The 26,405-nt window shown below is 52.3% G+C and overlaps 9 protein-coding genes across 9 annotated transcripts; 7 read left to right on the forward strand and 2 right to left on the reverse strand.

The window, feature by feature from the left end:
- Nucleotides 1–330: 330 nt before the first annotated feature.
- COCSADRAFT_144382 (uncharacterized protein) lies at nt 331–1,948 on the reverse strand (the record flags this gene model as incomplete). Its single annotated transcript, XM_007702669.1, has 4 exons — nt 1,683–1,948; nt 1,487–1,614; nt 1,169–1,390; nt 331–1,107 (listed from the first exon to the last, which is right to left on the reverse strand). The coding sequence occupies exons 1-4, from the start codon at nt 1,837–1,839 to the stop codon at nt 331–333; spliced, it is 1,284 nt and encodes a 427-aa protein (XP_007700859.1). The 5' UTR covers nt 1,840–1,948.
- Nucleotides 1,949–2,954: 1,006 nt separating this feature from the next.
- Nucleotides 2,955–5,245, forward strand: COCSADRAFT_191029 (uncharacterized protein). The gene is made up of 4 exons (XM_007702670.1): nt 2,955–3,523; nt 3,575–4,149; nt 4,205–4,657; nt 4,713–5,245. Exons 1-4 carry the CDS (start codon nt 3,270–3,272, stop codon nt 5,048–5,050), a joined length of 1,620 nt encoding a protein of 539 aa, XP_007700860.1. The 5' UTR covers nt 2,955–3,269; the 3' UTR covers nt 5,051–5,245.
- A 591-nt stretch (nt 5,246–5,836) lies between these two features.
- Nucleotides 5,837–7,612, forward strand: COCSADRAFT_37621 (uncharacterized protein). The gene is made up of 2 exons (XM_007702279.1): nt 5,837–6,135; nt 6,285–7,612. Exons 1-2 carry the CDS (start codon nt 5,919–5,921, stop codon nt 7,409–7,411), a joined length of 1,344 nt encoding a protein of 447 aa, XP_007700469.1. The 5' UTR covers nt 5,837–5,918; the 3' UTR covers nt 7,412–7,612.
- Nucleotides 7,613–8,369: 757 nt separating this feature from the next.
- COCSADRAFT_332503 (uncharacterized protein) lies at nt 8,370–9,675 on the forward strand. The gene has a single exon (XM_007702671.1). It carries the CDS (start codon nt 8,576–8,578, stop codon nt 9,563–9,565), a length of 990 nt encoding a protein of 329 aa, XP_007700861.1. The 5' UTR covers nt 8,370–8,575; the 3' UTR covers nt 9,566–9,675.
- Nucleotides 9,676–10,631: 956 nt separating this feature from the next.
- On the forward strand, nt 10,632–11,916 carry COCSADRAFT_37623 (uncharacterized protein). Its single transcript, XM_007702280.1, has 3 exons — nt 10,632–10,762; nt 10,811–11,590; nt 11,636–11,916. The coding sequence occupies exons 1-3, from the start codon at nt 10,691–10,693 to the stop codon at nt 11,777–11,779; spliced, it is 996 nt and encodes a 331-aa protein (XP_007700470.1). The 5' UTR covers nt 10,632–10,690; the 3' UTR covers nt 11,780–11,916.
- A 194-nt stretch (nt 11,917–12,110) lies between these two features.
- On the forward strand, nt 12,111–13,124 carry COCSADRAFT_37624 (uncharacterized protein). The gene has a single exon (XM_007702281.1). It carries the CDS (start codon nt 12,304–12,306, stop codon nt 13,033–13,035), a length of 732 nt encoding a protein of 243 aa, XP_007700471.1. The 5' UTR covers nt 12,111–12,303; the 3' UTR covers nt 13,036–13,124.
- Nucleotides 13,125–13,680: 556 nt separating this feature from the next.
- On the forward strand, nt 13,681–15,815 carry COCSADRAFT_37626 (uncharacterized protein). The gene has a single exon (XM_007702282.1). The coding sequence runs from the start codon at nt 13,848–13,850 to the stop codon at nt 15,690–15,692; it is 1,845 nt and encodes a 614-aa protein (XP_007700472.1). The 5' UTR covers nt 13,681–13,847; the 3' UTR covers nt 15,693–15,815.
- A 1,335-nt stretch (nt 15,816–17,150) lies between these two features.
- COCSADRAFT_119286 (glycoside hydrolase family 43 protein) lies at nt 17,151–18,319 on the forward strand (the record flags this gene model as incomplete). Its single annotated transcript, XM_007702672.1, has 2 exons — nt 17,151–17,414; nt 17,470–18,319. 2 exons carry the CDS (start codon nt 17,151–17,153, stop codon nt 18,163–18,165), a joined length of 960 nt encoding a protein of 319 aa, XP_007700862.1. The 3' UTR covers nt 18,166–18,319.
- Nucleotides 18,320–18,322: 3 nt separating this feature from the next.
- On the reverse strand, nt 18,323–26,255 carry PKS5 (polyketide synthase PKS5; the record flags this gene model as incomplete). Its single annotated transcript, XM_007702673.1, has 5 exons — nt 18,323–19,698; nt 19,758–24,890; nt 24,967–25,221; nt 25,270–25,809; nt 25,872–26,255. 5 exons carry the CDS (start codon nt 26,253–26,255, stop codon nt 18,556–18,558), a joined length of 7,455 nt encoding a protein of 2,484 aa, XP_007700863.1. The 3' UTR covers nt 18,323–18,555.
- Nucleotides 26,256–26,405: the final 150 nt, after the last annotated feature.

Genomic DNA, 26,405 nt, shown 5'->3' on the forward strand with positions numbered 1-26,405 from the left:
ATCAGGAAACTGCTCGTTTTGCTTGGTGTATAATAGGTTTTCGCATAGGAATGAGGAGTTTTGTTTGCTATTTGCATTTCTCCTTTGAAGTGACTTGTATGAGTAACGGCAGCAGGTGACTTGTATTTCAAAATATGCCACTGATCAGATTTTGTCTATTTGCGACGGAATATGTACATCGTCCCTGCTTGGACGTCTACTTTTGGTTTATCTTAAGCATCGTGAGATCGTCGTCTGTGCGTAGCCTTGCTGGACCAAGTCCGGCTTGGTTCCTACAGTGCCGCAAGCAAAATTATATAAGGGGTATTGTCGCACTCGTCCAAACAACGCCTATACTATCCGGCTTGCCCTATCAACTTCAATCTTGAATTCCTTCTTCTTGCCAATGACCAAGTGCGGTCGTTGGGCGCCATTTGCTCCAGAGCTTGTGTAGGTTTCTTCTTGGGGAAAACTTGGACTCCGTTCTCCAACCCATACTTCAGCCTCGTGGCCGCGGTATATATGAGTGGGGCGAAAGTGCTCATCGGCCGTCAGCATGACTGGCGCATTGGGCAGGGGGCTTTCTGATTGCCGTAGCTCTCCTCCAGACGACGAGCGACGATGGTCGGGCACAGTCCGCTTGCTGCCACTGCGCGAGGGCATGTCGTTCATCAAATACGACTCTGAGATGTTGTCTTGGTTTCTTCGCGGCATAGTACGGCGAGGCGGCAGAACAGAACTTGCGCTCGTGCTTGTCGTTATGTGCTGGCTCGCCGAGCGATGCGAACTGCTGTGGTTATAGTGCTTGTAGCTCTCGACATACTCGCTGTCGAAGGGCTTGAGGAACGGACCTAGACCCGTGATGGTACAACTCATGATGGCGTAGCCCATTTGCCACTGCGTGGCCACGAGGTAGTCGAACGTGTACGACCCGGCTATGCGGTCACGCAGATAGTACAACCGAATAGCTGCGATTGCGATGACGGGGAGACGTGCGCTGAATGCGAATACAACTAAGACTTTTGCACAGCGCCGCATGTGCAGGAAGTGGACTAGTAGGACTGCCAAGGTGAAGATGAAGAATTCGGTTGCCATGTCGAGAATGCCGATTGAGAGCCATTTGGGCCACTTGCACCAATACAATCAGTCATTCTGTTTTTGAGTGGAGAAGATGGAAGAAAAAACATACACGGTTGTTGCAGTTATTGTGGTTTAGGATTGTCTGTGTTGGGTTACACGGTACCGAGACCAGTACGACAGATATTACGGCCCATATGCACGATAAAGCCACGGTCGCCCATACCGCGATGCGATGCGAGCCTCCAGGCGATATCCGTAGGTGGAGGAAGAGAATGGATAGCTTGGAGGCCAGGATCACAAAGATGTACAGGAGCTGACTTGCGAAACCTTCCTATTCAGACCGTTAGACGTTACTTCTGTGGAGCCCAGTACAGCACATCCTGGTGCGGATCCAGCACGATTCTGGAAATTGGGGGGCCCAGCTTACTTTACCCAGTTGCTCGCGTTGCGGTAACGGTATGTTGTCCTGAGATGCGCCCAAGCCCAGAGTAACGAGGTGCAAGATGATGCCTGTTTGAACCGTGTCAAGCAGCGTTGCTGCCGCAAGCCACCAGTCTAAAAAAACGAATTTTCAGTACGCGCTACGTATCCAGAATTTCGAGGCAGCAGGACGAAGTACTCACCATCTGATCTCCACTCTTTTAATCTCCATCGCAGCCAAACACGGATTAACGAGCAGCACCAGACAAAGGCCAACACCGAAGCGCCAGTCACGACAATCAGGCCGCGCTTGTCATTGGCGGTGATGACATAGGGCGGAGGAACAACATCTCCCGCCATGAAGAGTAGAGGCAAAGGAAATCAAGCGACAGCGAAAGTGAAAAGAGGCCATAGGATAGCCGTTTTGGACGTGACGCGACGGCGAAGGGATGCCTGGGAACTCTATAACTGACCTTTTGCTGACAGCCGAGAGATCTCACAAAACCCCTCCAGGCAGGGCAACGATGGTAGTGCTCACCACACACCACACTAGCGTAGCGACATCTCCCGCGGGTCAACCCCCCACCACCACCACCACCCCCCCCCCCCTGGCTCCCTCGTTGTCCTTCCGCCTTGCGAAGTGTGGCCCGGTCCCTCGTCGCTTATTACACCATTGGATCCATTGTCATCCCGTGGCCTCAACGGCTCTGCGCAACGAAGCGAGCAAATGCCAAACACGCCACGAGCCGTCTCCTAACGCAAAGCAGGCTTCTGAGCGGGCGGTCGAGCGGTACAGTGGTGGTGAATTGTACATGGGCAGAAACCTACCATCTCCATGGATATGTCCGCCGCTAATAGTGCGGTTGAGCAAACAACGCCATACATACTATTCAGCCGCGGTTGAGGATTGCAGGTGGATACGAGAGGAACATTCAAAGAAGCAAAGAAACCGGAGGATCGACGTATCGCGGTCCTGTTAGCCTACTGCAGATCGCCTTTTACATCGAGAGAAAATTTCCCAAATGTCACTGTGCCGTGTCTTGGTTCGGCCGATTTCTTTTCCAACTAATCTACCATGCAACCGTCTCTTTTCCTCGTACTTACTCGATCCCACCCTGGTAACATGACCGCCGCCTTACTTATCAAATTTCCAGTTGTCCTCCTGCATATTTCTAGCGCCAAGCATACCAGCCCCCGGATGAGGAAGCGGCCCGCGTGGTAGCAAGGCTTGCCAATAAAACGGACCGACTCGCCCTCGAACCATTCATCGCCGTGTGTGCATCTGACAGCTCCGCCACGGGACTCCTGTTGGCTGGCCGGTCGCTCTTCTCCTTTGCGCCAATGCTCAACGTGCAGCCGGCCCTCCTTGTCCACACGTATGCATACCAAGATGGCTTTCACGGCATTGGGTTCAAGGGCATTTCAGCCTAGCGGGCCCCACGCCCAGTGCTGTAGGAGCGGCAGAGAGACAAGCCACCGTTTTGACGAAGCGAAGGGCCTAGGTCAGCGAACCAGCCAGCCCGTTTGTCAACCTAATGCGCTACCCAATTTGCCAGAACGTTTAGATTTCTTTTTTTTCTTTTACTTCTACCTACTTACAACGTTTCGCGTGATTTTTATTTTCCCGAGTCCCAGTCTCTTGGGTTTTCCACCTCGGGGTTCCTTGTTTTTTCGTCGCCTTTGTTTTTTTAACCCCTTCTCATATTACATTACCTGTTTAAAAGGCCTCGTTTTTGGTCCTTGGCGCTGCCGCCGCCGCTGGGAAACCCCGTGTGCCAAAACCGCTAGTCATGGCTGCTTACCAGAGCCAACCGCTCGGTGGCATGGACAAGCAGAATGCGCTCGAGTCGCGAGCGCATCGCCCTGGCTTTGCGGATGATGGCGAGAGCGAGGAGTATCATGATTCCCTGAGGGGACACACGAGGGCGGATCAGGCAGACATGTTGCGCATGGGCAAGGTGCAGGAGTTGAAGAGGAATTATCGGCCGTTGTCTGCATTGGCTTTTACGGTCATTTTACAGGGCACATGGGAGGTTCTCCTAACGTGAGTGACTATATGTGAGCGCTTTTAAGGACACAAGTTTGACAGTAGCAGTGCCACCTATCAAGGTCTTGTTGATGGAGGCCCAGCTGGCCTGATCTGGAGCTTCGTATGGACCTGGTTCGGCTTCAGCACCGTCATGTTGTCACTGGCTGAGATGGCATCTATGGCGCCAACAGCTGGTGGACAGTACCATTGGGTTTCGGAGTTCTCACCTCCCAGCGTCCAGAAGCCATTTAGCTACTTCATCGGATGGATGTCGACTCTATCGTGGCAAGCTGGTACCGCGTCCGGACCGTTTCTCGTGGGAACACTGATCCAGTCCTCGGCCATTGTCATGTATCCGGATTACTCTCCTACCAACTGGCAAGGAACGCTCATGGTCATTGCCGTCACCCTCTTAGTCTGGGTACTGAACATTTGGGGCTCCAAGTTCATGCCCGTCTTCCAGAACATCATGTTGGTCATCCACGTATTCGGTTTCCTGGCCATCATCATCGTCTTCTGGGTCTTGTCGCCACGAGCAACTGCCGAAGTGACATTTACACACTTTACCAACGGTGGCGGCTGGAGTTCCACTGGTCTGGCACTCATGGTAGGCCAACTATCAGCCATCTACGCTTGTATCTGTATGTTTAGCTCCAAGGTCATCGCTTTTGTGACAACACTGACATTAAGCTACAGGCTCCGACTCCGCAGCCCACATGGCCGAAGAAATCAAGGACGCAGGTAAAACCGTTCCCCGCGCCATGATTGGCGCCTACATCATGAACGGCGCCCTCGGCGTCGTCTTCCTCATCAGCTACATGTTCATGATCACCGACGTCCAAGCCGCCCTCGACGACGCAACCGGCTACCCGCACATGTGGGTTTTCGCCCAAGCCGTCTCCACCGGCGGCGTCATCGCCCTCAACGCCATCCCCACCGTCCTCATCTTCGCTGGAACTCTAACCTACAACCTCTCTACATCCCGCCAGACCTGGGCTTTCGCTCGAGACCGCGGTCTCCCTTTTAGCAGCTGGATCGGCCATGTGGACCCGAAGCTCCAGGTCCCTGCAAATGCGGTGACGGTCACGTGTGGTCTGACGATTATTCTGAGTTTTATTAATATTGGCTCGGATGTTGCTTTTAATGCTAGTACGTTCTTCTTCCCCCCTTAGCGTATAAGCCATTGCTAACAACAATGTCCCAGTCATCTCCCTCAATGTCGTCGCCCTAATGATAACCTACATGTTCTCCATCGGCGCCGTCCTCTACCGCCGCATCGTGCATCCAGAACTTCTTCCCTCATGCCGCTGGTCCCTCGGTAAATGGGGCGTCCCCGTCAATATCGGCGGCTTCTTGTATTCCACTCACGCCTTCTTTTGGTGCTTCTGGCCTGAATCTACGCCTGTGGAGCCTGAATCGTTTAACTGGGCTGTTGTTATGTTTGCGGCTGTTGCGGTATTCAGTGGAGTGGATTATGCGGTCCGCGCGCGGAAACAGTACAAGGGGCCTGTTGTCCTGGTGGATGGGTTTAAGGGGGAGTGACTCTTGGGAGGGTGGGGGAGAGAGGAGGACGGGGATGATGATGATGACGATGAAGAGTAAATAGGTTGCGCAGTAATTTCAGAGGTATATATTTTGCTTATAATTGCAGCTTTGGCTGCATTGTTATGATTAGTTCAGATTGTGTGGTTTCTGCAACAGGAAAGTAGAACTAGTCAGTAGTAAAAAGCTGCGTTTTTATTTTTTGAAGTTGTGATAAGGCATTACGGACCTTGTGCCTTAGAAAGTGTCTATGTTTACATGATTATATGGCGGACACTAGAATCCCTCTTAGTCTTCCTGGCGAGTGGGCTAGCTAGAGCAGCTAGTAGTTACACTCTTTACGTATCAACATGTACATTTCACATGGGAAAGCTACAGATTGGGCCAATGACCTGAGATCCCGGGATATCCGGTAGAACAAGCGGTCAATTCGGCAACAAAGGGTCAGAGTCTAACGTCTTCCAGCTAATCGTGAATGTCGTTGGGGAGCATAGCCCTTATTGGATGCCTTGGCAGGATACGATGTCTGGTATAGTCTTATCCGGAAAGTGGGGCATCAGATAAAAATTTGCATCGGCCAACTCTCGGATCTGATAAGATGACGTTCCGGTCACCAATCACATCTTCTATCCTCAAGTCTACAGTGGTAGTGGATCATCCGTGGAGACTACAAGACACCGGCGCGCTGTAAACTGCTTGTTTTTGCCGATGTCGGTGTAGTGTCTCACATGTTGCGTTGCTAGCAATAAGTAGCAGACGGTCCGCCTTGTCATCCCTAATCTAATCAGATCATCTCCTACCCCCTCCTCACAGCCTCGTTTTTGCTTACCCCCACGACCCTTCCGTTATCAGATCAAGACCCTTCACAATGAGGCTCACAGAAACCCTGAGCAGTGTTAGCTCATCGGGCCCTCACCGGGTTCTCGTCGTGGGTTGCGCATACGGCGGCATCTCTGCCGTCGTCAACCTCCTCGAATACTCACAGGGCCGCGCACGGCAAAGCGTGTACCCAGGCCCGGATTTCAAGGGCGCGCAGAGTAGACGAGGTGTCGAGATTACAGTTATCGATGAGCGTGATGGATACTGTGCGTTTTACCCCCCTCTTCTAGCCGAGGCTTGACTTGTGTGCAACTGGACCCCGCTATCAAATGCAAACCCCCACCACCACCACCACCACCATCATCATCCTCCTTGCCACTCCTAGAGCATGACTAATGCTTGAGTCTCTTAATAGTCCACTCTGTTGGCGCACCACTTGCCCACGTGACGCCGAAATATACGGCGCATATGTGGAAGAGGTTCAGCCATTTGAATGAGTTGAAGCAGCCGAATCTACATTTCAAGCAGGGAAGCGTTAAGAATGTCAACCCTGAAGCCAAGGTTGCGGAGTGGTGCGATCGTAATGGTCAGGTGCAACAGCAGGCATATGACTACCTTGTCATGGCTACAGGGTTGAAGAGGTCGTTCCCTGCTGTGCCAAAGTCTGGAAACTTTGAGGAGTATCAAAGAGATGGAAAGGCGTTTATTGAGAAGATTACTGGCGGAGACCCGTCAAAGTGCGAGGGACGAAAAGTAGTTGTTATTGGCGCTGGCGCTGTTGGAGTCGAGTTCGCTGCTGAGATCAAGACCTACTACCCACAAATCGCTGTTACATTGGTACACTCGCGGAGTGAAGTTCTCTCTTCAGAACCGCTGCCTGCAGAAGTCAAGGAGCGCGCAAGGATTCTCCTTGAGGAAGAGGGTGTTGCCCTGCGTCTCGGCAGCCGGGCTACCGTCACTGATATGCCAAACGGCCAGTACACGGTCACACTGGCAAACAACGAAACAATCACCGCAGACTTTGTCATTGATTCGACAAAGAAGGGAACACCTACCACCGACGTCTTACCTGCTGAGTGCCTAAATGCCGACAAGGAAGTCATGGTACACCAATCGTTAATGTTCAAAGACACAATCGCAAACGCATCGTCGCACTTTGGCGTCGGCGACGTGATTGCGTGGACCGGCATCAAGCGCGCAGGCAGCGCAACAGTCATGGGCCAAGCCGCCGCTCAAAACATTTACTCCGCTATCCTCAACTCCGAACTGGACTCCTCATCCGAGCAGTACCTGACAACGGAGCTGCCGGCCTGGGACGCAGTCATTGGTCTGGCTGTCGGCAAGCAGTGTCTGACATACGACCCAAAGAACGGAATCAAGTACGGTGTCGAGGTTATGAAGGGTTACTTTGGTGATGACTTGGGATGGGCAGCTAATTTGAAGTATCTCGGCCTTACGGATGTGGTGGAGAGGGCGGATAGCCCCGTTGAAGAGACGAAGATGGCGGAGGTGGGGATCAAGCCTGTGAGCGCGCAGGCGTAGGTATGGATTGATGAGACGAGGTATGATGATGTACGGGATTTTACCTTCCTAGCGCAAGAAGATGTTTACATGTAGTGAGAGAGCTGTGCAAGATGGCTGATTGTTAAGATGAGAGAAGACAATGACAACAATAACAATCACAATAACGACACACTGAGAGCGCAATGGCAGACTCGTTGCGACGCAGACTCAAGGCTGATAGGGTGCTGAGAGAGGCCCCTGCATCCGCGTGGTGAGAGCGCATTGTTGGGGACATACGAGGCTTGGGCGGCTGATGCGAATCTCTCGAGAGAGACACGAGACGACACGCAACGTGACTTGCAAACAGAATGCGCTAAGGCGATAGGAGTGGAGCCCGCTAAACCATATGCCGACGCCGTTGATGCACGTTGACTGACGTGCATGATCCATCTTACCAACACCGCCTTTCTCCCATCGCAACCAGACGTGAGCGAAGACAACAACCCCGGAGATCCAGGAATCCAACAGTGCGGAGAGTCCGGGTCATCCTCGAAACCGGGGAGTGAATGCCGCGCCGTTATTCGTCCCGTTGCCAATTTCCCGCTTAGGCCGGTGTTCCGTCCAAGAAAGGGGGCCACGGTGGCTCATCCATTCACTCGTGCCCCCTTAAACTCTTGCAATTCCGTCGCTTCGCCTTTTTTCCATCGTCGCATTGTCGTCCTCGTGGGCCTTTTTTTTGTCCAAGAGATGCGGGGAAAGCAAAAAACGTTCGCATGCGTTGGAGTCGTGTGAACATGTCATGCGGCGTCCCACGCGACGAACATGCATCCCACTACTTGCAACATGTCTGCGTGTTGGAACCGCAACTCCCGCATTACGAGCAGGCGTTCTAGAAGCGGTTGCTAGGATGTCCCACTTATTTTGAAAACGGATTGCTGCTCACATGGTGGTCGATGCGTCTCCGTGGCTTGTCCTAGTAACTTGACTAGGCTGCCAGAATGATATGTATCCTGTCCCGAGGTCTCCATTTATGTCTCCATCACTTGCGCACTGTCTTCGCCTCCCCCATTACGCACTGTTTTGAACTCCCACGGTCTTTGCTGTAAGGCTGGTACTGGGCATCATCAATCGCATATTCTACACTGCTTCGACTAGTGAGCGCATACTTTGATCGAGTCAGGACACCCTGGCCACGCATACACCATGTTTCCCAGTGTAAAGGACCGAGCACGACAACTATTTGGAGAAGCTGCCGTTCCCGACACTCCACCTCCACCTCCAGTCGCAACTGGTAGGAGAGGCGCTCCGATAAGAGCGACAGCAACAGCAACAGCCAAGTCGACCCCAGAACCAAAAACACAACCAAAAGCACCCGCGAGACCCTCGAGAACCGACCCCAAATCCAAGAAGAGTGCGCTGCCACCACCAGCCGAAGAGACACCAAAGCCTATAGGCTCATGGCCAAGCCCGTTTGAACAATTCAAGGCGAGAACGGCGCCACCACCAGCAAAGGTGACACCGCCAACGCCATCAAAAACTGCTACATCCAAGTCAGCGAAATCTGCTTCTGTAGTATCGAAGTCAGTCAAGTCTTCCAGAGAAAAGGCCGAAAAGTCTTCAAAACCAAGCGAGAAGAAATCGCGCTCAAAAAGCCCTCCAACTGCCAAAGCCGCACCTACCCCCAAAAAGGCTCCCGAACCCAAAATCGTCGCAAAGAAGAAAGTCGAATCAAAACCCGCCCCCGAGCCCAAAAAACCCGCTACTCGCCCCAGTCTCTTCTCCCGCACCACTACCTCCTCCACCTCGCGCCCAAAAATCCAACGTTCCTCGTCCTCTTCCTCCCTCGACTCCAGCTCCGAAGACGACAGTAGTTCCTCAGACGAAGAGTCAGAAGACGAAGACGACCTCCGCGCAGCCTGCATGCGCGAAGTCTCCAAGATCACCGCCCTCAAGGGTAAAAACCTCGCCATCCAGCTCCGCCAACGCTCCTCGGGCGGCTGGTACGCTGCCCTCAAAGATGTCGGCGCAGACAAGTACCTCAAGATGTGGATGAATCGCGATAAGACGTTTGAGACGCAGGAGGAGGCGCTCGAGGCGTATTTGGTTTTCGTGAAGAAGATGGGGGCGGATGTTAAGCTTTTTGGGCCGTTGAGTCCGAAGGTTGGGGGCAGGGGGAGGGGCTTTTTCTCTTAGGTTCTTAGTTGAGCCTTATAAGAGTGCTGTTGGAAGGGGCGGATTTGTAACACCATCTTTTTTTTTCTTTTACCTTCATTTCTTGGAGCCCTCCGACAGGCCTCTCTTTTTCTTTTACGAGGCACGCTTTTTCTGGGACCGGATTCATACAGCGAGTACCACGCTTGCTTGCGGTTCTTTGTTCTCTTTTTTATCATTGTAATATGTACAGTGTAAGATTATGTACGATTGGGAAATTGGCATGTTTATTTTTCCTGGCCGGTCGGGGCTACTGGCGCTGGGAATTCGGACGAGAAACTTTAATGATCTTGCGCTGGCTGGCTGGATATATACCCCACTCTGGATTGTTATGCGCGAGGTTGTTATCAAGGCGTTGGGTGGGTGGGGGTGGGCTGGATCAATGAAGTTATGCTGGATACTGGGTTTAATGGTAATACTCTTTTCTTCTTTTCTGATCTGTTGTTTATCAAGCCAAGAGACATGCGGGTTTAACCAGATTTTCGGAATTCAGGTTATTATCTAAGGGTTACTGCATTGAAATATACGCTTTAGTTACAAATGGTAGTTATGCTACTTTTTCTGAAGATTGAATTTATCCAAACAAACCATTTAGAAGTGGAGTGGCGGGGCTGCCCTGGATCATCCACCCTAGCGACATGGCACGTCATGTTTTCGTATACAACGCCTCATCTCGTCATGAAAACGCTATGCATCATCTCGAAAATAACAAAGTGCTTCTCTCCAAGCGCGTTTCTTCGCGAGTTGTTTGTTATGCGTGGTATACTGTATCGCGTGTCGCGGTATTACATCACTGATTCATAGACACCCTTCTACACCAGGGTTATATATGCAAACTCTACAACTATTGCTGCGCAAGATACAGCACTTGATATAAGCGCATTAATTTCTCATCTTCACCTGACGCATATTGTATATTGAGTTGATGCGATGCCCCATTACCGTAGTCGGAAGTGTTACCTACGCCAATCCAAATCATTATGACGACATGATATGCAACGCCTTGGTGAGCCATATGTCGAACAAAACCCGATAGCCTGAAAGTTGCTTCGCAAAAAAAGTGAACAGAACTCCACGAAATATTGAATATATTGAATTACACAAACCATGGACACAATCAAGAAAGCAATTGGCAGCGCCTTCGACCCCAACACCGACATTCCAGACCTTAGCGGAAAGGTAAGATTTCATCCCATAATAAATATCCAGGTTCTAATTTAAGACTAGGTCTACGTTGTAACAGGCGGCTCAGCTGGCATCGGCTATGGCATCGTTGCCCATCTCCTTCAACACAACCCGGCCAAGATCTACCTCCTCTCGAACAAGGAAGACCACGCCGACGAGGCCCAAGAGGCGCTCAAGGAATGGGGTGATGTCAGCAAGGTTGAGTGGTGCAAGTGCAACCTCGAAGACTTGAAGCAGGTGGACGAAGTAGCCAAGTCGCTGGCAAAGGAGCTGGACAGGCTCGATGCATTGATTTGCAATGCTGGCCTCGGTGTTGGCGTGTACAACGAAACGCGTGATGGCCTGGACAGCCACATGCAGGTCAACGTCTTCTCGCAAGCCCATCTCACACTCGTACTCTTGCCCATTTTGCAAAAGACGTCAGACTCCCGCATCGTGCACCAGTCCTCCGACCTCCACAGGGGCGCGGACTCGAGCATGAAGTTCGAATCAATCGACGAGATCAACCAAGATATCGGTGCTACCAAGCTCTACAACCGAACCAAACTGGCTCAAATCCTCTTCCTTCGCGAACTCTATTCCCACATCAAGGCGGGCGACTTTGGAGAGGTCACAAACAGTTTGGGTTTGCCGTGGATCAACGCAACACACCCCGGAGGTGTGGTGACGGATCAACAGAATCAAGCTATTGAAGCGTACGGCACGCTTGGTAAGGTCGGCGTGAGCGCTGTACGACCGTTCATGAAGGACCCAGTGGCGGAAGGCTGTCGACCTGCCCTGTTTGCAGCAGCATCGCCAGACATTGTCAAAGATCAAATCCAGGTGAGTCATATAAACTTAGATGTAGTATTATTCTAACAGTTCTAGAACTCATATATTGTTCCTGATAAGAAGGTACAAGCGCCGTCGAATCAGGCCCTGGATGAGAAGCTGCAGGCAAACGTATGGAAATTGACAAAGGAGGTATTGGAGTCAAAGCTTGGAAGCTTGCCGTATGAAATGAAGGCCTAAGTTGTCCATATAGCGTAGGTTTGGCGTAACAGTATCGGGCCGAACTTATGATAGAATATCACACCAAATAATGTAGTATAGTTTCAGATTGCATCTTGAACCATGAGTGGTCTTACAGCGGCTTGTTGAGTCACAGCAGACTTCGTTGCTAAACCCTACGCGTCAACGATCTTCGCTTTGTTCTGATATGCACATAAAGCGTGTATAGCGTCTGTCTTACAGTTACTACCTGTTGGTGCATTTCCCGTGCCGTAGTCCCGCATGTAGTCCCGCATTTGTCCAAAGGGCGTGTTATCTCGGGCGTTACCCCACTGCCAACGTCATGCCTCCAAGTGGGGTCACTCAAGTGCCTCCAAACAACGACAACAACAAAGTGCACAAAGTATACATATTGTTGAATCGCATCGCCAACAGTCATCAAAACAACACATAATCTTTCTCCAAATTATACTCAACTCCTCTAATACATCAATTCGACTCTACTATACTATTCCTTCACAAGTCATCCAACGCGACTAGTCAGCATGGCCAAACTCACAGACTTCAAGCTTCTTTCATTTGACGTCTATGGCACGCTCATAGACTGGGAGAATGGAGCTTTGATTGGACTTGAGCCCCATTTGAAGAAATCCGATCAAGAAAACATGGACCGTAAGCAACTCTTGAAAACCATGCACAAGATCGAGGCCCGGGTTGAGAGGGAACACGGCCATCTCAAGTACTCCGAGGTACTTGCCAAGGTCCTCCCTGAGCTGTGCGAGACAGTCGGGCTAGAGAAACCAAGCGAAGAAGAATGCACAAAGTTTGGCGCGAGCATTGGTGATTGGCCCGGATTCTCCGACATCCCCTCTGCGCTGGAGCGGCTTTCTAAGTTCTACAAGTTAGTCGTCCTATCCAACGTCGACCACGCCTCGTTCAAGAGAGGCAATGCAAATGGCCTCAAGGGCTACAAATTCGACGCTGTATACACGGCCCAGGATATCGGGTCTTACAAGCCTGACCCCCGGAACTTTGAGTACATGCTTACCCATGTCAAGGAAGAGTTTGGCGTGGAGAAGCACGAGGTGCTGCAGACAGCGCAGTCGCAGTATCACGATCATCACCCCGCCAAAGACATGGGGATCAAGAGTTCGTGGATCTACAGACCCGGTGCTGTCATGGGGAACCGCGATGATCCAGTGTACACGTGGAAGTTTGACACGCTTGCGGATATGGCGGATGCGGTGGAGAAGGAATTTGCAGCGCTGGGACGATGAACGTAAAAACGAACAGATAGTACTGCGTGGTCTTGGTAGTAGTATGAGTTATTTTTTTCTATAGAAAAGGAATGAATCTAGAATGCCTATACATCAAGTCTAGCCTGACAAGTATGCGAAGCTTTGAGTTGGACAAAAGTTTATTTCGCCGGCGTCAGAATAATGGCCGCTCAGAGTAACAGATTTTTCGGTGGCTGATTTACTATACGCTAGTGTTGCGGGGTGCAGGCGGTCTAATAGATAGTCTTGTCCTTGCTACCTGCATGCATATCGGTCACGCGCATATGTACATTCTACCGACGGAGATTGGACCCCTGATACAGATTTCTAGTTCTCTTCCGGCTGTAAGATGCATCGGTGGTGGGAGAAAGATAAAGACAAGTCCGGCTGAAGACAAGCATGGATGGCGCAGCCATGCCAATTCTTTCGCTGTTGTGACCCATCCATAACGCGCCTGTGCCCTCGGTATCTACTATAGCGAAATTTATAGGACCGTTTGATTTTTTCTTTTCAGGAACAGGTATCTGGGATGAAAAGCGGCACTGATTCCCGGCAAGACTGTGCTTGATCTTGATATGTACTTGACTCGGACATGATCCCAACGGGGCTTGGCAACGTCATACTGGCCGGACCTATGCCTTTTCTCCACACTCAACACCAGATTTGCCCATCGCGCACCACCCACCGCCTCAACTAGCGCCAACAAACGCCATTCTGGCCGCAGATTATCCGTAGTAGCAGCTACTTCGAATCTGGAGCCCCGCAGTCTCTGCACGATCTGCTCCCTGCTAACCTGCAGCACACCGGCAAACATGACGGACCGACTCCCTGGACCGTCTGCTGCGGTACAACCAGCAACGGTACCGGAGCAAGAAAGTACTATAAAACCAAGCCATTTTCCCTCGCGATGGTTGAAGAGGAGGCTCGCCATCATCATGATTTTCTCGAGTAGCACGGTGTTTCTCTTTTGGTACTTTGGTGCCTTCACCTATGCGAGGCCAACCTATCCTCCAGCCCTGCCACAGCCGGGAACGCCACAACGACCGAGCCCTCCAAACAAAGAGACACCAGACCAGTCTCTACTCATCAGCCTGCCTGGATATGGCAGTTTCCAGGGCACCAAACTGTTGACGGATCTCAAGAAGACGGAGACTTTGAGCAGGCCGGTGGATGCTTGGTTGAACGTCGAGTACTCTACGCAGCCGGTCGGACCAGGCCGATTCAAGCCAGTTACCTGGCCTGCGCCTTTTGATGGCACAAAAGATGCGACAGCGAATGGACCGGCTTGCTTCCAGAACATGTACAGCTCGCTAGGACAGTCTGAAGCTTGCCTCACCATCAACGTCTACCGGCCATCTGGTGTCTCCATGGAGAAGAAGCTGCCATCTTTGGTCTACTTGCACGGTGGATCGTTTGTCTCTGGCTCTCACCGCAGCTTCGATGGTGCCACGTTTGTTGAGAGGAGCACGGAGCCTCTCATGGTCGTCACAGTGCAGTATCGCCTTGGCGCACTAGGCACTCTCCCCGCAAAGTTCATGGAAGAAGAGGGTCTTTTGAACCTGGGAATCCGAGACCAAAAGATGGCGCTGGAGTTTTTGCAAAAGTACATTGGCCACTTTGGAGGCGACAAGGACCAGATTACGCTTGGTGGTCAGAGTGCTGGTGGCCATGCTGTTGGCATTCATCTCTTCCACAACTATGCTGAGGATGCTGGCAAGCCATTGTTCAGCAAGGCCGCCATTTCATCTGGTTCGCCGACTGCACGTGCATTCCCGGGTATCGACTATCCACTCTACCAGCGCCAAGTTGCGGACTTTATGGATTACCTTAACTGTCCTGAATCACCCACCTCGGAAGCGCTCGCTTGCCTGGAGGCATCTGAAGTGGGTGATATCCAGTTCATTTCCTCGTCAATTTACAATGCCCACAACTACAACATCACTTGGCCCTGGCAGCCTGTTTCTCCAGGACCCATCTTTGAGAAGCGTGGCTCGACATCTGGCGAGGAGGGTACCTTTTTCAAGGTCCCTCTCCTAATCTCCTCTACTACCGACGAAGGCAAAGCTTTCGCACCACAAGATTTGCGCGCTAATGCCGAGTACCTCACATTCTGGGAAACCCTGACTCCAGGCCTGAACGCCGAGGATCTCACCGATCTGGAGCGATTGTATCCTAACACAAAGATTACACCTGGCACATTGGGATACGTCTCCGACCAATTCGAGCGTCTCTCCGCTGCCTACGGAGACTACTCGTACATCTGCCCCGTCCAGGACACCGCCGATGTCCTCTCCTCTGCCTCCGCACCCGTCTACAAGGCGCGCTGGAATACCCCCAACTTCTCCCCAACATACAGAGGCATCCCCCATGCTAGTGACTCCCTCTACTTTAACGGCCAGCTCAACACGCAATACCCAGAAATCTCCGTGCTCTACAGTGCATACTGGGCGAGTTTCGTCGTCAGCGGTGATCCAAACACGCATCGTGTTGCCAACGCTGCAGTGTGGGAAAAGTACGAGGGTGCTGGAAGTAAGCAGTTGGTGGTCAGCCCTCCGGATCAGGGTGGTGCCTACATGGAGGATGAGGGTGTGGCGATTAGGATGGAGCAGTGTAAGTGGTGGAGGGACCCGGAGAGGGCGAAGAGGCTTAACAAGTAAGCTTATCACAGTGTAATGATGATGATCATGAATGAATAATATTTTTTGACATCGCTTTCTCATGATTGTAATATGTGCATCTAGATACTAGTCTAATCGATGTAGATGTATGGAGTTACGAAGTGAAATTGGTTCTGAAATTACTTTTATGTAATATATCTACCTATGTGATCTCACCTTGGACAATGCGCTGATAATCGAACCGTAAATTCCTTATCTTTTAGGATACACTGAGAAATACGTATGTATGTACGTTATATTATGCTCTACCGCAGGGGTCACGTCATCAGGAAGGTAGCTTCTTGGTTTTTGTTGGATGGAGTTGGGGAGACATGGTATTTGTTCGACTATCAGGTCGATTTTAAATGGTTAGGCTGCTAGAGGCTCATACGAATACTGGGTCATTGCTTTGATGGCGTTTTTGATAGACACACCGCCATAGCTTCAAGTACGCCATTTCCTCTTACTAAACACAATCATCCGTCCATATATCACTCGAGACGTGCCTCGGGTCAAGCCCATTGTTCAAGGCCGGACCGAGATTGTTGAAGAAGAGGCAGGTGGTTGTGATAGTATGTATTGGAAGCGAGACTAAGGTGAACGGCGTCGTCACATCGCTTCTTGAGGCCTTCAGCCAAGGGCCCCAAGGTTGCACGTACGATTGCATATCTTCTCAGTAGTTGACGGGGGTTTGGCCTGAACAAGGCCGACGGAGCGGGGAAAGCTAGTGCATGGTGATCAAAGATGCGCAGGCGCCCGCCCGAGGTTGCGCAATGGAAGGATGTGCAACTGGGCGGCGGGAAGCTGCAGACGCTTGGGAGGATAATGCATTTTACGGTTTGGAAGAAGGAGATATTCCAGCACCTAAACACTGCATATCTCTCCGTTCCGATCACGTGCTCATCGTGTTCCTGACGGGACAGCGGGCGTAGTAACCCAAAGAGGCAGAACAAAACCCGGCACTATTCCCAATGCGGTAATGTATACTGGCCCGGGCGGGTTTCACCCGAACGCTCCCTACACCCATTGGCCTAATTTTGTTCCGAAGGCTCTCTGCGGGGCCTAATCCCCCCGTGCCTATCACAACCCACATGGCTGTCCAACCCTCCCCTAAGCCACCATTCACAGACGCCGCTAGCCTGGCCAAACGTGAAACGCCATTTATTTTCCCTCCCTCCTCTCCAAACTAGATTGTCCTTAGCATGCATATCTCCATAGCCATATCGGTGTTTCCACCAGTTACGAAACAGCCCATTGCACACATCCTCTCATTCCACATTGTGACCCAGGGGCCCCGCTTTTCTAGATTCCGTCAAAGTCCTTGAATATAGACTAAAAAATATATTACTATATATTTTATGCTTCGATGCTGCTGTTCTCGTTGTTGATCGCCCACCGCCTCTTTTCACATCCCCATTCTTTTCTTTTCGGCTGCTTGTCCGACGCCGGCTGTTCAAGATGCGTTACTCACTTGTTGCTTCGCTGCTTTCTGCAGTCACCGCAGTTTACGGCTATGCTAACCCCATGGAATGCACGGGAATCTGCAACAACGCCCATGATCCCGCCTTGATTCGCCGTGCCGATGGTACCTATTTCCGTTTCTCGACTGGCGGCAAGATCGCCGTCCATACCGCGCCCAAGATCACTGGTCCCTGGACCTACAAGGGTGCTGCCATTCCTGCGGGTTCGAAGATCAACTTGCCTGGCAAGAACGACCTATGGGTATGTTCGATTCCGAAACACCATCATCTCTCACCCAGCTAACACCACCTTGCAGGCCCCCGACGTAACCCTGGTCGGCGACACATACTACCTCTATTACAGCGTGTCCTCGTTCGGCAGCCAAAACTCGGCCATAGGTGTAGCAACCAGCAAAGACCTCAACACATGGAACGACCTCGGTTCCACGGGCATCCAGTCCAGCAGCGGCAAAAACTACAACGCCATCGACGGCGCCCTCTACTGGGACGGCTCCAAATTCGTCATGTCCTTTGGATCCTTCTGGCAAGACCTCTTCAGCATCGGCATGACTAACCCGCCGCTCAAGACCAGCTCGTCAGCTGTGACGAACATTGCGTTCAAGCCCGAGGGCACCCACGCCCAGGAAGCCCCTTTTATCGCTCTCAACGGCAAATACCACTACCTCTTCTTCTCCGTCGGCAAGTGCTGTGGCTTCGATACAAACAGGCCCGCCCGCGGCGAGGAGTACAAGATCCAAGTCTGCAGGTCCACTAGCGCTACTGGTGGATTTGTCGATAAGAACGGTGTTGACTGCACTCGTGGTGGCGGTACTACTGTGTTGGAATCTCACGGCTGGGTCTACGGTCCGGGTGGTCAGGGTGTGTACTATGACCCCCAGATGGGTCCTGTGCTTTACTACCACTACGTCGATACCCGTATTGGATACCAGGATGGCCAGAAGAAGTTTGGTATTAACAAGATTAACTTTTCGAGCGGTTGGCCTGTGGTGTAAATGCTTGGCCTGCTGTGCTGAGGTTTACATACATATGCTGACATCTTCTCTTGCTTCGGCACTTCTTGTTTATATTTTATTTTGTATATAGAAACATATCACTGCACACACACCGTGACCGTTGGTACGCATATAAAGTATCATTGTTTACAGCTCATTCATTACCTTTGCACTTCTGAAGTCGAATCTCACTGGAAAATCACGAAGCAAAACACATCGATATAGTTAAATCTCTGACATTGATATGAAAAAAACAACAACAAGACTAAGGTACTATATATCAGACAACGCCCCGACCAAAAACCCCAAAACTAAGGAAAAAAAGAAAACTATTTCATACAGACATTACAAAAATCATACAAACAGTCAAATGAAAAAGCAAACAAAACTTTAAGCAGCAACAACAAGTGACGACTTAAGATGCGAGCTCTTGGCCGCGATCGACAGCGCCATAGCGTTCAAACTCGGCGCCTGCATGATATCAAAGATGGACACTTCAGCACCGGCCTTTGTCGCTAGTGTATTCCTCAGCTCCACCGCCGTAAGGGAGTCGACACCGAAATCCGCCATGGGCTTATGCGGAAACACCTCAGCCTCAGGAATCATAAAGATATCCATGATCTTAGCGGTGATCTCGCTGGCGACCGCGGTAGCAGCCTCCTCGAGCGATGTGGCGCTCGAAATGCGGCCGGCGAGGGTATCAGCCAAGCCTAGACTTGCGCTCTCATCGCCTGAGGAACGGAACTTGGCGGGCCAGAAGCGGAGGTCGCGAGACGCTGGGCCTTCATCCCAGAGGGCGCTGGTGGGTGCAGTGTTGATGCCGAAGACGAGCTGGGTTGCGAAGGGCGAGGTGATGGCGCAGGCGAGGGACTTGAGGACGTCGCCTTCGGAGAGAACCATGTGGCCGAGCTTCTTGAGGTAGTTGTGCGTTTCGTCGTGCTCGGCAACGTATCCGACGTTCTTGACTGCTCCGATGTCGATGGAGACGCAGGGGAGACCACGGCTGGTGCGGTGTGCTGCCAGTGCGTCTTGGAACGCACCACCGGCGCCGTAGTTGCACTGAGATGCAATACCAATGATACCGGCAATGGACGAGAGGATAACGAAGAAGTCGAGAGGAGCGGATTCGAATGCAGTGTGCAGGTTCCAGGTACCCTGTACCTTGGGACGCAGACCGGTCGTGTAGTCGGCAAGAGACATTTGCTCGAGAATCGAGTCGCGGAGAACCATGGCACCCTGGATCACACCGCGGACGGGAGGCAGGTCCTTGCAGGATTCAACGGCGCGCTTGACATCGTCCTCGTTGGCAATGTCGCAGGCAATGGCCCTGACTTGGCATCCGAGGTTGCTCAGGTCACTGAGCAGAGGAGCGGCCTTTTCAGCGGCGTTGGCACTTCGAGAGAGGACAACGAGGTTCTTGGCTCCGTGTTCAGCGAGCCAGACACAGATGCTCTGGCCGATACCTCCGAAGCCACCGACGACGACGTAGGATGCGTCTGCGTGGAGCTTGACAGTGGGCATCTGGCGAACAACCTGTTTGAATGTTAGCAAATGAAGTCGAGATTTCAGGTGGGGAATCGGGGTACACATACCGGTACAGTACTCTCTGGCTTGACTGAAAGAACGACTGTTCCTAGCGATCCGCTGGACTGAGCGCTGCGGAAACCCTGAACAGCGTTGGAAATGTCGTGCACCGAGATCGGTACACCACGAATCTTCCTAGCCTTCATGAGGTCAAGGGTAGAGGTCAAGGCGCGGTGCACCTGGCGTCCCTTGTGCTTGGCCAGCATGGTGACATCGATCGCGGAGAAGGTGATGCCGCGAGCGAAAGCGCCCATGTCCAGGCGGCTGTTCTGCTCGAGATCCCTCTTTCCGAGCTCGAAGAAGTGGCCGAGAGGAGCAACACATTCAAGAGTCTTGTGCAGCAGAGATCCTTCGAGGGTATTGAGGACGACGTCAACACCACGGCCATTGGTCTTGGTCTGGATGGCGGTGGCAAAGGCAGAGTCAGTGCTGGGGAAGATGTGGTCTCCCTTGAGGCCAATGACACGCCTGAGGAAACTGTTGTGCTCGGGGTCGCTGACTGTAGCAAAGATCTCTGCGCCGACGTACTTGGCGAGCGAAACAGCGGCTTGACCGATAGCAGAGCCAGCGTCGTGGATGAGAATGCTGTCTCCCTTCTGGATGTGAGCTACATCCATGAGTGAGATCCAGGCAGTTGCATATGCAACGGGAAGGGCAGCAGCCAGCTCGAAACCCATGGCGCTTGGGAGTTGTACCGCGCTAGTCCAAGGGATACGGATTCTGTTGCCAGATTCGCCGTCCATGACGATTGCGACACGGTCGCCGACCTTGTAGCCCTCAGACGCGGCATTCGCGCCGACCTGAGTTACCGTACCAGCACATTCAAAGCCCAAGGTTCGATCTTGGATGGTGTTGGTTGCAGCACCAATGTCGCGAGGCGTGATACCAAAAGCTTGAGGAGAAACCTCAATCTCGTCGGCCGCAACCTCAATGCCTGACTTGTCGGCGCTGGGAGTGAACACAAGGCTCTCGAGATGTCCAGGGTTTTCGATGGTAAGGTGGACCGAGCTGTCGACAAACTTCTGCAGGAGAGTGGTGTTTGCCTCGTCAGTGTCAGGGAACCAGACATCATTGCGGGCATGGTCCTTGAAGTAACGCAGGATGTTGATGCCATCGCGGTCAGCGAATTCAAAGTCCCGGGGCTTGTTCTCGGCGGGGTTGGCAAAGAGGCCGGCGTAAACACTGCTGACGGCTGAGACGGTGGAAGCGGACCAGACCTCTGCCTTTGAGTCGAGGTCGAGGGTGGCGAGGAGCTTGCCGACGTACTCGAGGCGGAGGATACGAAGGAAACCTGAAGCCAAGCTTGAGAATGGGTCGGCGCTTTCCACTGTTCCGCCCTGGGTGATCCAGAGCAGACCCTTGGACTTGATGCAGGCATTCTTGACTGCCTCGAACTGTGCATCTCCAGGGTTGACAAGAAGCTTGCTTGATACCTCGGGGAGGAAGACAACAACCTTTCCTTCGCAGTCAAGGTTGTCGTATGGCTGAACAGTGGGCTGGGAGTTGGTGATGGCACCAACGGCATCAGTCAAGCTCTTCAGCCACTCCTGAGGCGGGCTCAGTGTGGGGATCGCGATGACAACCTCTTGGTGGTATGACGGGGCCTCAGTCTCCGTAGAAGACATCAGGACGCTGTAAGCGTAGGCCTCGTTGCTCTCGCAGTCACGGACCTCAGTGTCCAGTCCAGTGAAGCCGTTCTTCTTGAGCACATCATTCCATGCCTCGGCGGTCAAGGAAGGAGTCAACAATCGCTGCTCCTCGTCGTCAAGGCTCGCGTCAGACAGCAGGCCAAATGTCATGCGGAAGTCTGGCTGGTCGTTAGTTCGCTCAATGGAGATGAGCTTGCCGCCAGGCCTGAGCAATTTGTGCACATTTGCCATGGTCTCGTCGACGGATCCGGTCTTGGGCAGTGCCTGCGAGGCAATGACAAGATCGTACGATCCGGCTTCGAATCCTTGTCCAGAAGGATCCTGCTGGATATCGAGCGTGCGGAACGACAAGATGCTCTTCCATGCTGAGAGGTTTTCTTCGGCAGCCTCGAACAAGCTGTCGGAGGCATTGGTGAAATCATACGAAGCGCAAAGAGAATCCTCGACGCCTAGAGCTTTGAGGACAGGGTAGGTTGCGCTGCCACTGCCGGCGCCAATCTCGAGAATCTTAGCACGAGGATGCTTCAATCCGAACAGGCGAACAAGCTCTGCCAATTGGTTCCTGCTGCGGTCGAGGTTGAGAGACTCGGTGTAGAAGCGTTGTAGCAAGCGGTTCTCTTGCATCAACTCTAGCGGTGCTGCACGTCCACACAAGATATCGGCCAAGTGTGGCCCGACCTTGCAAACAAGAGCTCCGTTGGCACTGATAGCCGCGACCTTTGCAATGAGCGCAGCCTTCTCTTCCTGGGTAACAGGAGCAACCTCGTTTGCCGAAGATTGAGACTCCATCCATGCGTGGTAATGCTTGAAGTGCTCCTGAAGACCACTGACCTCTTCGGGAGTAATGGCCGCAAGAGCATCCTTGATGAACCAAGAGCATGCCAACCTAGTATCAGCCAGAGCTTGCAGCTCAACTAGATCAGGTTCGCTGGACAGCTTCTGCTTGATGGCTTCTGGCTTCATCATGGTTAGATCCGGAACCCACTTGGGAGTGAGGAACTTGTCGTTTTCGCATGGCTCGCGCTTGCTAAGAGCGTCACCAATCGACTGGAAGAGGAAGTCCTCGATAGTGATGACAACGTCTCCCTCGGCACCATCGACGACAGTGACTGCAGCCCTGAAGCCCTGCTTGTCGTTGTCGCGCACTTCGGAGAAGGCACTGAAAGTATTGGGCGCGCCGTGCTTAATACCCCCCGAGATCCACAGGTTCTTGATGGAACGTGGAACTTGTGCGGAGGGCAAATTGGCTCCAGCGGCAGGCAGTGCTGCGTAAATTGCCTGGAAGACGGTGTCAAGGGTTGTTGGGTGGATGACGTGCTCGTGCTCGAACTTGTATGGCATCAGAGATGCCGTGTCCCTAGTCTCAATGGTCGCGAGAGAGCCCTGGGGACGAGCTTGCACTGCCTTGAGATTCTGGAAGATGGGGCCGTGCTGGATACCCACGCGGTGCATGGAGCCATACACATCTGATGGGCTGACACGAGTCCTGTACTCCCTCTTTTCGCGAACAGCCACGGGGGCCTTGGGAGCGCTCTTGCCGTCATACTCGATACAGATGAGACCTCGGCAGTGCTCATTCCACTTGTCGTCGTGAGTAACGGAGAAAACTTGGAACTCTCTCCAGCCTCTGGCGTAGATTGCTTTATCTCCACAGGGCTTGAGTGACAATTGAACCTCAATACCATTGTCGCCCTCTGGAATCACCAATGCAGCGAGCATGTCAATGTCACGCAGGCGGTATCCAGTGATGACCTTGTCAGTCTGCCGTTGGGCCTGTAGAAGACCTTCAAGAGCCATGCAGATGAAACCTGCTCCAGGATATACGACAGTACCTTGAAGCATGTGGTCGGCGATCCAAGGCATAGAGGAAGGCTTAATGACATGGCGCCAAGAAGGATTGATGCGGTTGGTACCAGTGACGAGGGAACCAAGCAGGTCGTGAGGTCCCTCAGACAACATGCGGTGCGCCCTGTTCATGCGTGGCTCGTACCAGTGACGGAGCTGATGATTCCAAGCATACTTTGGAAGATCGGTCAGTACTCTGCCTTGGGTTGTGAGATTGACTGCGGCCATCTTCAGCGGGAAACCCTTGTGGGTCAAATCACACGCCAGCGTGTGCATAGTGTCGACAGCGTTCTTCTTGCGTACCAAGCAACTGGCATAGCCGACTGTGGAACCGTCGAAGGCATCAAGCGTTGTAATGTCTTGGATAGGCCCAGAGAGAGCGGGATGTGCGCCGAGCTCGATGACCATGTCGACGTCGCTGGGCTCCCCTGGGGCAGCAAAGCACATGTTGGTGAAAGCCTCAACGAAGAGCACCGGCTGGGTAAGACTCCTTACCCAGTGGCCCGCAGCACCGATTTCTTCAACGTTTGTCATGCGCTGACCAATAGTGGGCGAAGAGTAGATCATGTCGTGCATCTTTGGTTGGGGCTTGATGTTCGCGTTCAGCCAGTCTGCGTAGGGCGTTGCGAGGGGCTCCATGTGGTGGGAGTGGTATGCTGCAGGCACCTGGAGCTTTCGTGCAAACACTCCCGCCTCCTTAAGGATCGTCTCCAGCTCGTCGATTCCGGCAATATCTCCAGAAATGGTTACACTTGAAGGACTGTTCTGGCATGCAACAAGAACATGGCCTGCAGTGACGCGCTCCACGTACTTCTGTACGTTATCGACACCAAGACCAACCGCCATCATACCACCCTTACCAAGGTTGGAATACTTTGCCACGTCGGCAGCAAGGAAACCACGAGCGTAGACTACGCCCATAGCGCTGCGGAGATCGAAGACACCTGCAGCATAGGCACTGGCAATCTCACCACTGGAGTGACTGCACACCGCCGATGGGCTCACACCCCAGGATTCCAACAAGCGGACCAATGCGATTTGCACAGCAACACACACTGGCTGACCTAGAGCTGCTTCGTTGACTCGGGTTGTCTTCTCGTTCTGGTAAAGCTCTTCAATCAAGCTCCATGGGGCGCCAAACTCGCGAAGGTACTTATCGGCCTCATGCAGTGTCTCGCGGAAGACTGGGTAGGCAGAGATGAGCTCACGTCCCATGGCCCACCACTGGGCTCCCTGACCCGTGAAAACAAAGCCGATTCTTGGGACATCGCCTCTACGCTTTGGCTTCATCTTTCCAGCATCAATAAGTCGGATGAGTTCGGGGATTGAAGAAGCAGAGGTTGCTGCTACCCAAGGGAATGCTGAACGACGCTCTCCGAGGGTATATGCGAGATCGTTCTGGTACTTCGCGCTATCCGTGACATTTTCGAGATGGTCCCGGAGGTTGGAAACCATTGCCTTAGCAGCGTGCTCATCTTTGGCGCTGAGGACGTAGACCTTGGAAGGAAGGGAAGAGGAACTGCTGAAAGAACGTTCGGTAGGCGTGTAATTCTCGAGAATGACGTGGGAGTTTGCGCCACCGTATCCAAAGTTGTTGACCGAGGCGCGGCGGAGAGATGCATTCCAGAGCTCAGTAGCTCGGGGGATCTGCAAGACGAACACATGTTAACACGCCATCTTGCATTATTGTTGCCAGTATGGAGAGGACTAGTGGGGTACTCACCTTCAGGTTCCACTCTCCAAGCTTCAACTTGGGGTTGATCGTCTCCAGGTTTGCCGCCGGGGGAATGAGTCCCTTTTCGATGGCCTTAACGACCTTGACAATACTGGCCAGACCAGATGCACACTCAGTGTGGCCGACGTTGGGCTTGATCGAACCAATAGGTAGCGGGGTATTGGTTGGTCTTGAGTCTTTGAACACGGCAGCAATAGCGCCGACTTCTAGGGGATCGCCGGTTGGTGTTCCGGTTCCGTGGGCCTGGGCGAGATTAGTGGTAAGCATTTAGGGGTGGATGATGGGAATTACCTCGAAGTAGCCCGTGTCTTTCGGGTCTAATCCGGCCTTTTTGTACAAGCGTCGCATCAGGTCTATTTGCGCTGCTTGACTGGGGGTGGTGATTGTCTCTGTCTTTCCGTCTTGGTTAAGACCAGTCTCTTTGATGACACACTGAATTGGGTCGCCATCGCGGATGGCATCATCCAGACGCTTAAGCACAATAGTTGCTGCGCCTTCTCCACGACCGTAACCGTTCGCACGGCTGTCAAACGCAAAAGACCGACCGTCCTTGGAGATCAATGCGATAGAAGACATGGTGATGAACATGTCGGGATTTAACATGAGATTTGCGCCTGAAACTACAGACATGTCGGACTCGCGGTTGCGGAGGTCATTGCATGCTTGATGTAGCGCAGTGAGCGTTGTCGAGCAACCAGTGTCGATAGACATGGAAGCTCCTCGTAAATCGAAGTAGTGAGAAAGACGGTTCGATGCCATTGCAGAGCCGACACCGACAAGAAAGAAACGCGGCAGTGTTGTGACGTCGCGAAGTCCAGCATCGTGGTAATCCTTGAAAAAGGAACCTGCGTATACTGATGTGTTGGAACCAATCACGTCCTCCATGGTAAGACCTGCATTCTCAAAGGCCTCATAGGTGCCCTCGAGCATGAGCCTGAATTGAGGATCCAGGCACTATTTTTCTTTGTTAGTACATATGGTAAAGATGAACAAATGTTGGTACTTACTGCAGCTGTCTCGGCGGGAAGGTTGAAGAACGTGGCATCAAAGTTGCCAACGTCCTCATCAAGGAAACATGCTCCTTTTACGTTTGTTGTATTGAGGTTGTCCGGCCGAGGATGGTAGTGGCCGTCGATTTTGAATCTGTCCTCTGGGATTTCGCTCCAACCTGTCCGTCCTTCGGCGCACAGTTGCCAAAGTTTCTCAGGATCGGTGGCGCCGCCAGCGAAACGGCAGCTCATGCCAATAATGGCAATGGGAACACTAGGTGCAGACATCTTTGTTGAATTTATGTGGAAATGGACTATGTCAGAGATGGATCATAAAATGTGAAGATCCGTAGTCAAAGAAGATGTCAAATTTGTGCCCGCTGTGAGGAAGGGTAGAAGGAAGCAAGCCGCGCAATACAATCGAGCACGTTAGACCGC

This window comes from Bipolaris sorokiniana (genome assembly GCF_000338995.1).
Source record: "Bipolaris sorokiniana ND90Pr unplaced genomic scaffold COCSAscaffold_8, whole genome shotgun sequence".
Classification (NCBI taxonomy): domain Eukaryota; kingdom Fungi; phylum Ascomycota; class Dothideomycetes; order Pleosporales; family Pleosporaceae; genus Bipolaris; species Bipolaris sorokiniana.